The following is an 11231-nucleotide window of genomic DNA, read 5'->3' on the forward strand; positions in this document are numbered from 1 at the left end:
TACTATTAGTTAGATAGGTTTGGAACCCTATACAAGGGGATGTTTGCAATTTGATGCTAGGAATTCTATTTAAAGAAAAATCATAAATCAAATATTTTGGATAAGAAGTTGTCTTAATCCTTTCATCGTAACCTGGTTTTTACTTCTCCAAAAATATGTGCTTATTTTGCATAAATCTCACTTTCTGTACATGTCTTTTCCTCCAAAAACTCTATTTTTCTTCTCCAAATTCTGCACTTGAAAACTAGAATTTTTCCATTGTTTGCTTATAGAAATTCAAAAGGCTTGTCATATTTACTAAACTATTTGCATTAATCCCATAACAATCCCGGAACCCACAAGAAAATAAGAGCCACAAAGAATCAAAGAGATACAATGAATTTGAGGACATTTTTAGGGGCCGTTTAGCCATATAAAAATTTTCTCTTTTTTTCCGGAATCAGTGTTTGGCCATGAAAATTTTAAATTTCACTTGGAGTTGAATTTTGGAATATTTCGGAATTCGTAAAACTACAAAAAGTTATTTTTCCCAAACTGAAGAAGAAAGGAAATTAAATATTTTTCCATTCTTCCTCTTCTGTTCCTTGGTATCCAAACATATATGAGCAGCTTAATTAATTTAGGAAGGAGAAAAAGCTATATCATGTCTTCCCCGAGCACGTAGAAAAGGTTGCAGTTGATTATCATTAGCTTAATAGCTTCAACACACACAGAAAAAAATTCCATAAGGTATTATGCCTTTACTAGCAAATACGTACTGTAGCAATATATAGGCAACTTCTTTGTTTAAAATATGCTCCTACAACTTATCTTACAAGAGCTGAACTAACATCAGAGGGCATGTATATTTTCTATACTCTTTTCATAATAGCTTTGATTAGCTGAACGAACATATAATATGTTCTGTACTCTACCTCGATCCCTGGTCAGATTAGCAGCAAAATACTACTCCTTATGGCCATTCAGAAGGTCTCTTGACTTCACGGAGTTGGACTGAGTTCTCAAAGCAATGGTAGAAACCATAATGAGGGAATCTCTCATACCAGGTTTCTTCATTTATATGGGTGTCCCAATGCTCCCCACTGCTGCTCTTTCCATACTTGTGCACCCATCCTGAACCATTGTGCCCCTCTCCCCAAGTGCGATTCCAACGCTCTCCATTTTTGCCTGCCCACCATGTCTCCCCTTGTTTGACTCCATGTGCGTCTAGATCAAAGTGCTCGTCCCATTTATCACCCCATTTCGCCCAACCATCTCCTTCAAAGCGCTCAGCCCATTTATCAGTATATTTTGTGCTGCCGCCTTTTCCATCATACTTCTCGCCCCACCTACCAAATGGATTTGTACCATACTTAGTAAGAATCATTTTTTTTTTTGATAAGGTAAAAGTTTTGTACTTAAAAAGGAATTCATATTAACGTGAAGAGAACTACTAACTGATAAGCAGAAAGCAGCTGTAACGTTGTATAGTAAATATAAGCATCACAAAGTTCTTAAAGTTAGCAATCCTATGATCAATGCAATTAGAGTATGACAACATTCAGAAAAAAACTGTCTCAGAGATGGCAGGGTAGCTTTCACTTCAATACAAGAAATTTTAATAAAGTAAACAAGTGTATGCAAAATTGAGGGCTTCAAACATCTTAAACTTATATCTATATGGGTTCATATTGATATGCTTTGTTTGAGAAAACATAAAAGTAGAGCGCTTCAAACTTTATGGAAGAATATCACAGTAACATCTGAATTTGGAACAATCTGAAGGTTTGGTAGTTCAAGAACAACAAAATCTGCCAGAGAAATGCTTTTAAGCTACCAAAATTAAAAATAAATGACTAATGCTTGCTACAAGTCCAAGAAGAAAGAAAAGGTAGCTAGAGTGGTTTTCCATGTTAAACTCAATGCTAGTTACCTGAGTGCACTTGAGCTAAGAGCTTAAGTTGAAAATAGAACACATATATCTTAATACCTTTCATGCCAAACATGAGCATGACCGGCCTCAAGGGGTGTGTTTGGATCAATGCTGCACCACTTATGAGCCCATTTCTCTGCTTGGCCACCAGCACCATAGTGCTCCCACCATTTCTCCTGCCACTCCTCACCTTTCTTATTCATTCCCCACTTATCTGCAGTTTTCTCCATGTGGACAAGCCCACCACTCTGCACAGAGCCACATTAAAGAGAAAATAAGAGAAGATACACATAAAGTGTATTAAAATTGATAAAGTTTTTCCATAATTTCTCAAGCCCCATTCAGAGGCTATCCTTCCAAGTTAAACCTATCTTCAGAAATGTACAGCAGCATTGTTTTTTGTCATTTAGAATGTTAAGAATGGAAATTTCACACAAAGTTAGAGGACAGAAAACAAGGAAAGAAAAAATAGGAGCACAAAGTTTTTATACAATGTTCAGTTCAATAGCATTAGCTACCGAAGAGGGGGGAGAACACCAATATGATCATGATCATACTGTTTGATTTCCAGGTTACGTAGCTAATTTTCACCTCATCATGTCACATGATTTTGTTAAAGTTCAGGTTTCTAGTGCCTAATTTTCTGTAGCTTCATTGAGAAGAAACCGTACGTTAATTAGACAACAGGTATTGATAAATTTGAACCTTGTCTCACCAAAAGCATCTAAGAAGTTTTAGGAAAGAAGTTATGAACAAGGAAATTTTATGTAATTATCTAACACTTCACAGTAAGTTTCCTCTTATACCCTCCCCCTCAGGAAAAGCAGTCTTGCAGTTGAACTCTGTAGACCAATAGACAAAAGAGAACTTATCAATATCATTATGACCAAGAACATCAAGTCTGACCTGCCACATTGATTCTTTCCAGAACTCATGCCACACATTTCCAGCAGCATCTCGTCCTGACTTCTCCGAACCTAGTTCCTTATGACCAAATTCATCAGCAGCTTCCCAATACTTGTCTTCCCATTCAACAGTTTTGTCAGCACTAACGCCCCTGGTTAGTGTCCACTTGCAGACCACCCCGTCAGGTCTTTGTTCAGTCCCGGTCTCCTTCCACCATCTTGATCCATCAGGATTGATTCCCAGGGATGATGCCTCGTTTTCCTGGCTAAGAGCATAAGCTGCTTCTGCTGCATTTGCGGAGAACAGAATGCCAAGTTCACGTTCCTCCTCCTGGTGAGGTATCTCAGGTGTTGAGCTGGAAGCATCCAAATTTTCAACCTCTAAATGTGATTGAAGAGGTGGAAGGGGAGGATTATGTTTGCTATCAACCGAAGCGCTCTGAAATGGGATAGATAGAAAATCTGGAGATCGTTCTTTCTCTCTCACAGGGTTTAGTGGGTCTGGAGACAGAGACCCATCTGATTTCATTTGAATGTCATCAGAAGAACTATCTGAAGGAGGTGTCCAGGACCAGAAGCTTGGACCTGGTGTTCCCATAATGGTTCCTGATTTAGGCACAATGGAGATGACATTCTGCGATCCTGTTCAAGTACAAATATTATATGATTGAGCCACAATGTAATAGCACTGGTGTAAAAGATTGGAACAAGTAATATCACATTTCTCTGTGAAGTATGAGCAATCAAGTAATATCATAGTATTTCCTAAAATTGTGAAGTACGACACCACCACACATAAGAAAACATTACGGCTTAAACTGTATATCAAAATCTTGGAGAGCGAGGCAGCTCCATTCAATCCAAAAGTGAGATCGAAGCTATTAGAAGGACTTCAACTATGTTGCAGAAAGAGGAATCTCATAACAAAGTGTGCAGCAAATAAGAACAGGGATTCTTATTGAACTCATTAAAGGCCATAATTCTTGAAAAGAAAAAGGGGTTGTTTTCTTTCAGCATTGGGAAGGGAGAAAATAAGGAAAAAGGATAGTAGAAGCAGAAAGGATTCTTTTATTTCATTTTATTTGTCCAGTTAACAATAGCTTTTAAATTTACAAGAATGAGGGACAAAAACTTAGGCATTAAAAGAAGAAAAGCTTAAGCGCAGTTACATAGAAGCAAAAGTTTCTTGAATCATGTCAGCACTGAAACATCATCAATATCGTTGTTGGATATCCAACCAACAGAACATAGCAATATGAGTCAAAAGAATAAGTGGCAACTCCACCTTTGGAGAACAAAGTTATCAATTTCTAAAAGCAAACTTCATGAATGTAACAGTATGCTAGAAATCAATACTACAATTTCAAACGTGAATTTGAAAATTAGAAACCTGACATGCAAACATCAAGCAAGCATGTATAAAAATGAGTCCTCGGAGGAACTATATTGAATGCATAATTAAGTGCCCTGCGACCAATTCAAGGTTAAGATAATCTCCAAGACTGCAACTAATAGATAGACATGTCCGAGAATGGAAGATGAAACTCTTAGAAAGAGAAATATATTTATTAACTGGAAATGCAAAAAGCATCAAGTATCTGATAAGAGTATGTCATATGACCATTTGTTTTAAACTTCTTTTCCCTTACACACACTTAAGTAGTCCCCGGAGCCTTTACTTTCAAGCTCTCAAGATAAAGCAAAACCTCATTGTCACTTCCCAATTTGCAGATAAAAATGTTTTTCCTACTATTGGATCAAGTGCCGTAAATCACGAGTTGACATTCTATCTCATAGGAATTATAGAACAAGAGCATAATAAAAGGAATGTTAATATTGCTAACAAAGAAAAAAGTCAGAAATTTCTAAAATTAAAAGATTTCAATAGTAAATAGTAATCAAATGGTTTCACTTCTAAGATTGAAAAGAGGATAGCTATGATTGTTTTTGAATGTGAATATAGAAAAGAATGGTCATTTTAGAAAGAGACCAAGAAAAAGTTAAAGAATATGAAGCAAAATTATTTTGAAAGCGAAACTCTGCCTCGTGTCTTTATTTCTTTGACAAAATGAATTCAGAAAAATCAGTAAATCCTATAGCAGATATACCATAGCTTTCAAAAACGAAATTGAGAATGCAAAAGGTTATGGACAACTATCATAGTGACCTTTGTATACTCTGAGTGCTCATTATAGAATACATACTACTGAATGGGTAAAAGAAGCTCTAACACGAGTTTATATCCTAATTTAATGCCATCAGCCTAAGTTAACGAAGCAACAATATGTTTTCTTGAATCAGGGTGATTACACACTTTTAGTTCTAGCAAACTGTTTAAATCAGACTCATAGACAATTCTCCTAAAACCATCTCTACAAAAAGAGTAATTGTTAATATGTATGCATATTCTTAAAGATTCTCTCTAATTTCTATATACATATAAAGTCCAAGCCGAGAGCGGGTGTACGTGCACCCACTACTCATATGTTGGCATCTGCTACTAACAAGAAGTTAAGAATTTTTCTACATGTGGCAAGGAGTAAGAATATATCAAAGAAATGTTGTGAATAGGAAAAATAAAAGATAATGAAAGAACCAAGCTTTACCTTGTTGTTGATTTTCCTCAGCTCCATCGCCATTAGCTTTCAATTCAACCGAAATGCTATCCTTCTGCGGCACAGGATTCTCCTGAAGCAATGCCCTGGCAGCAGCAATGGCAGCAGCAGCACGATCAATTACCTGCATTCTTTGAATTCTATCTCTTTCCTCAGGTGAAACTTCAAGAATCTTGTTGAATTCATTGCTCTTCTTCTCCAACACCTCTGGGTTTTCTTCTTTCACTTCTTCTTCTTCATCAGCAGCGGTGTTCTCAGCTATTTTTTGAAACTCAATTGACTTCCTCTCACGATCCACTGCTTTCTTCCACATATCCAAATATGAGTCTTTGCCATCATCTGACACCTTGATTCTTGAACTCTTCTTTCTTCTTTGATTTAATTTCCAATGGCTTTGTAATTTTCTGGTAGAAAGGAAAAATGGGTATTCTAGTTTGGGTTCATTGGGAGGTGGAATGGAGGCGCGTGCAACGGCGCGTGAGTATGTTGTGGGGAAATGGGTCGCCATTGGAGAGTGTCAAGCTCCGTAAGCAGAGTAAAGAGCGGTGGATTTTGAATCCCGATCAGTAGTAGTTTATGGAGTATTTTATTGGAGTGGTTTTCGGGATTTTCAAATATTTATAAGCTTTTACTATTATGCTTTTGGAAAGATTAAAAAGAAAAAAAAAAGTATTCTTGAAATTGAAGGAAGGTTGTGATGCTGTCTCCTTTGGTTTTGTGAGTAATGCAGTAAAGGGAGGTGCCGCATTTACAGTGGGCGTATGTACAGTGTAATATATGGTTAGTATTAAGTAAAGTGTCAAACGGGCCGGGTTGACCCGGTTCCGGACTGGTCCAGTCCGGTTATAGACCACACCGGTTCAACGGCTATTTCAAAATTTTATTTTTTTTAATATAGTTGACCGCCGGCAACGGTCAGCTGCCATTTTGACCGCTGCCCAACGGCTATTTTGCAAGAATAGCACTTTTTTGGGCATTTTTTTTCAAAACAACACTTTTAGTATTTACTAATTTAGCCCTTTGAAAAACTATAAATATACCTGTTACTATCCGACTTGTCATTTTAAGAATTCACACCCCGTTCAACATAAGGTCCCGAGCAATATCGTAATATGTATTATGACTTGCGTGTGCGGTCGAGTTTGGTTTTCGGAAGATTCAGAATTAAATTGAAAGAACAATTCTTAATTTAGAAGCTAAAATGAAAAGAATTGACCTTTGAGCAATCGGCTCAGGAATGGAACTTTGATGATGTCAATAGTTTCGTATGATGATTTCGGACTTAGGTGTATGTCCGAATTTGGATTAGGAAGTCCGTAGGACAATTCGGCACATTTCGGCGAAAAGTTGGAAAATGAAGTTCTAGAAATATTCATAAATTCGGCCGTAAGTAGATTGATTGATAATGAGGTCGGATTTCAATTGCGGAAATTAGAACAGCTTCATTACGTCATTTATGACATGTGTGTAAATTTTGAAGTCATTCCGGATTGATTTGATACGTTTCGGCGCAACATATAGAAGTTGGAAGATTTGAAATCTCATAATTCGATTCGATGCGCGATTCGTAATTTCGGCGTTGTTTGACGTGGTTTGAAGCCTCGACTAAGTTTGTATTGTATTTTGGGACATGTTGGTAAATTTGGTTAAGGTCTTGAGGGCCTCAGGTGGATTTCGGGTGGTTAACGGATCAATTTGGACTTGAAGAAAGCTGCTGGAATTTCTGGGCAGCAGCTGATGTTTTCGCTTCTGCGGAAGCTTCATCGCAAAAGCAACGCTTTGCATCGCATAAGCGAAATGGGAAGGGACATGGCAGTGGTCGCAGGTTCGAAGCAATTCTCGCACATGCGGGATCGCAGAAGCGAGAAAAGAATACGCATAAGCGGAAGCTGGCAGCAGTGGGTGTAATCACAGAAGCGATCGTTTTATCGCAGAAGCGACATCGCAGATGTGAGATTTCTTCCGCAGATGCGAGCTTCTGCTGGGCAGTGTACTGTTGTGCTTCGCAGATGCGCATTTTGGCTCGCAAAAGCGAGTCCGCAGATGCGACAAATCTGCCCATAGGTGCAAAACTGGGCAGAAACTTGAGGACCAAAAATGGTCATTTCGCCATTTTCAATTGGATTTTTGGAGCTCGGTTTTGGGGCGATTTTGGAGGAGTTCTTCACGACTTCGACTTGGGTAAGTATTCAATATCCGAAAGTGATTATATTTCATAAATCCATGGTTATATTTATCGTTTAATTCTGATTTAAATGGAAGAAATTGGGATTTTTGCAAAATCTCTTCAAGAACGAAAATTTAAGATTTGGAGGTCGAGTTGTTATCGGAATTTGATAAAATTGGTATAGTTGAACTCGTATCAGAATGGGTGTTCGAATTTTATGAAAATACTGTCGGGTTCCGAGAGGCGGGCCCTGCGTTGACTTTGGTTGACTTTTTAAAATAAATTTTTAAATCGACGTTATATTATCTGGAATTGGTTCCGATGAATTTTAATGAAATTATATAATTAATTTGAATAGATTTGAGCTATCCAGAGGATTAATTAAGCAAGATGACTATTTTGGAATATCGGTATAACTTCAAAAAAGTAAGTATCTTGCCTAACCTTGAGTGGGAGAAATTACCCCTTCGGCATTGAGTCTTATGTGTAAATTGTGTGACTGAAAGCCGTGTACGCAAGGTGACGAGTACGTACTTGGTTTATATATGTAAATTATATCGGTTGAAATTCGTAGACGCCCTTATGTATTAAATTGAAAAATTATTGGAAATTAGTAAGTCCTTGAATTGTCATGCCCCATTCCTTATTTGTCGAATTTGTATTTTATATGATAATTTGGTATTATTATCACTTGGATTTTTATGTGAGTTCCGTATGTTGTTGATTTGATATTTTTCTTGGAATTAAATTCATTATGGAATCCTTATCTGCAAATAATTATTAAATAAGTTTAAAAGTGAGGCATTAATTTATATTTATTAAAATTTAGATTAATGAAGGCGTTGTCCTATGCTGAGTTACTTTTTCATCTCTATTATTGTTTTGAGATTTTATATACGTTGTGTGGAGCCTTGGGCTATTTATTGAGAAATTTATTAATTTGCTATATCTTTGAAATTGGTTATGGTCATTGAGCAAATTGTGATATGAATTGATTGTGTTGTGTTGCCGTGATAATAGTTCGTGTAAATTGTTGTGTGATTTGAGTTGTTATTATGAGGATATAAGGGTGGCATTCCACTATTGATATTATGTGGGTATAAGGGTGGCATTTCATTTTGGTTATGTGTGCTGGGATATTGTCTGGGCAGAGTAATAAGTGTGGCTATTATACGGAGCGATAAGGGTGGTTATAGGAGCGATAAGGGTGGCTATAGGAGAGATAAAGGTGGCTATTATCAGGGATGATATGTGATGATGTAGGTTTATTGTGTTGGTAATTGATATGTGATTATGTGGGATTATTGTGTTGGTGATTTTTATGTGATGTTATAATTTTTCTTGTGTTTATCCTTATATCTTGTGTGACTTGTCTTGTTGTTTCGGTAAAGTTGATAATAGTCTGATCTATGTTGAAATTGTGAGTCTATGGCTATTGCTGGGCCGATAATATTATATGGGATCGGGTTTCACGCCGCAACAGATATGAAATGTGGGCTCGAGGTACCGGGGAAAAATATGACGGTTTTTATTATTGGCACGTGAACTTTCCGTGCAGATGATGATTTAAATATGGGCACGAGGTGCCGTGGAAATATGAAAGTGGGCTGAGACCGTATTTTATGATTATGAAATGAGGTGTCACATGGTGACTTCTATTTGAAAGAATGTTATATTCGAAAGATATTTATTTGAAAGAATTATATTCGAAAGATATTTATTTGAAAGAATTATATTCGAAAGATATCTATTTGAAAGAATTATATTTGAAAGATATTTATTTGAAGGAAGTATATTCGAAATATATTTATTGGAAAGGATTATAGTCTAGAGATTTTTTTTATTGAAAAACTTATAGATGAAAGATGTATATTTTGAAGGACTTGATTATTGGTTGTACTTGTGTTCATTATCTGTTTGAGCAATATTTATGGAGTTCTTGATGCCTTTATATTTACATCACTAGTTCATTATTGTTGCTATCACTGCTATTTATTTTCTATTATTTTTGTACACTATATTGCACAAGTTATTAGACTAGTGAGTGTCTTGACTGTACCTCGTCACTACTCCATTGAGGTTAGTCTTGATACTTACTGGGTACCGACTGTGGTGTACTCATACTACACTTCTGCACATTTTTGTGCAGAGCCAGGTATTGAAGATATCGGACTCGGACAAAGTTAGAGTGTGATCGCAAGGATTCAAGGTAGAGCTGCTTGGTCGTCGCAGTCCCTTGGAGTCTTTCCATTTTTATTGTACTGTTAATTTCTTATTCGAACAGTATTGTATATTCGGTCCTCGAGATCATTTCATGTATTCAGTTAGAGTTCGTGACTCAGTATTACCAGTCTTGGGAGGTTGTTTGAATATTTCCGTTGTTGGTTTTGATACTTGTATTAAATTGTATGTTTAAAAAAAATGGCTTGAATTGTTATTATAATCGGCTTACCTAGTCTTAGAGACTAAGTGCCATCACGACACCTGTGGGGGGATTTTGGGTCGTGACAATATCTCCCCCCCCCCTCTTCATTTCTTCACTCATCTCTCAATTCTCAATTGTTATTCTCTCATTCTTCACCTAAATTGCAATCAACTATTTGGCTCTCATTTATTTTTTGGAATTTTATTTATGGTATTATTTGAAGTTTGAATTTTGAACAATTGACGTTTCTTCGTGGTAACATCGGAGTTGTGAAATTCAATTTCAAGACTTCAAAAATCATCAAGTGTTTAATTTATTGCGGAATTCGGTGTGCTCGTTCCAACTCTTTCTCTTATTTAATATTTTATTTGTATATTTAATTTTTATTAGTAGTTAAATTTTCACAATATGTTTAATGCTGCAAAAAGAGTTTGTAATAAGGTTGCTGATCGGGGTAATCGAAAAAATAGAAAAGGAGGTACTACTTCAACTTCTAGTAGTTATTTAAATGACTTTACACATGTTTCTTAAACATCATCTGATAATAATGTAGATTATGAACAATTACAGGAAGATTCGGTATAGAGGATAATGAATTAGAAATTGAAGATGAGACACCACTTACATCTAGTAGTATTGGAGTTGGTAGCAGGGGTGATAGTCGTGGCATTAGTAGTATATCACATGTGGCCCCGACTAGTAATCAGAGAAGGAGAAGTAAAGTTTGGAAATATTTTGAGAAAATAGAGAATTCTGATAGAGTTAGATGCAAAATTTGTAAAGATGATTTTAAACATAAGACTGGAGGAAGTTTAGGGGGGATTAGGACACTTAGTAGATATATGAGAATTAATCATCCTATAGAATGGGGCTCTGATTTAGATGAAAATCAAGGAACTCTAAACCCTAATACTAGAGGACTTATGAAATATGATAAATGAAGGATCGTGAGGAGCTAGCAAAAATGATTGCTTTGGGTTGTCTACCTTTTTTCTTTTGCTTCTTCATCATATTTTATTATGTATATTCAAAGGATTTATAATATTTAAAGGTATCCCTAAAAGTACTTGTAGATCTGATATCTTTAGACTTCATGGACAATATCAGACATACATACGTTATTTGTTTGACCACTGTAACGCTCCGGCCGGTCGTTTTGAGTATTATAACCCCATTCCCCCAGTTACTGCTCAATTTATGCTTTAAA

The 11231-nt window shown here is 36.3% G+C and overlaps 1 protein-coding gene across 1 annotated transcript; it reads right to left on the minus strand.

Annotated features, from left to right (window-relative positions):
- Positions 1-739: 739 nt before the first annotated feature.
- Positions 740-6178, minus strand: LOC107806834 (protein LIKE EARLY STARVATION, chloroplastic). Its single transcript, XM_016631086.2, has 4 exons — positions 5424-6178; positions 2819-3459; positions 1970-2160; positions 740-1328 (listed from the first exon to the last, which is right to left on the minus strand). Exons 1-4 carry the CDS (start codon positions 5938-5940, stop codon positions 953-955), a joined length of 1725 nt encoding a protein of 574 aa, XP_016486572.1. The 5' UTR covers positions 5941-6178; the 3' UTR covers positions 740-952.
- Positions 6179-11231: the final 5053 nt, after the last annotated feature.

The sequence above is a fragment of the Nicotiana tabacum genome, chromosome 22 (assembly GCF_000715075.1).
Source record: "Nicotiana tabacum cultivar K326 chromosome 22, ASM71507v2, whole genome shotgun sequence".
NCBI lineage: Eukaryota > Viridiplantae > Streptophyta > Magnoliopsida > Solanales > Solanaceae > Nicotiana > Nicotiana tabacum.

Coding starts and splice junctions, on each gene's coding strand:
- LOC107806834 (XM_016631086.2), bottom strand. CDS start 5,940: ATGGCGACCCATTTCCCCACAACATACTCACGCGCCGTTGCACGCGCC. Junction 3,460..5,423: donor TGAGGAAAATCAACAACAAG/GTAAAGCTTGGT, acceptor GTACTTGAACAG/GATCGCAGAATGTCATCTCC. Junction 1,329..1,969: donor GCTCATGTTTGGCATGAAAG/GTATTAAGATAT, acceptor TCCATTTGGTAG/GTGGGGCGAGAAGTATGATG.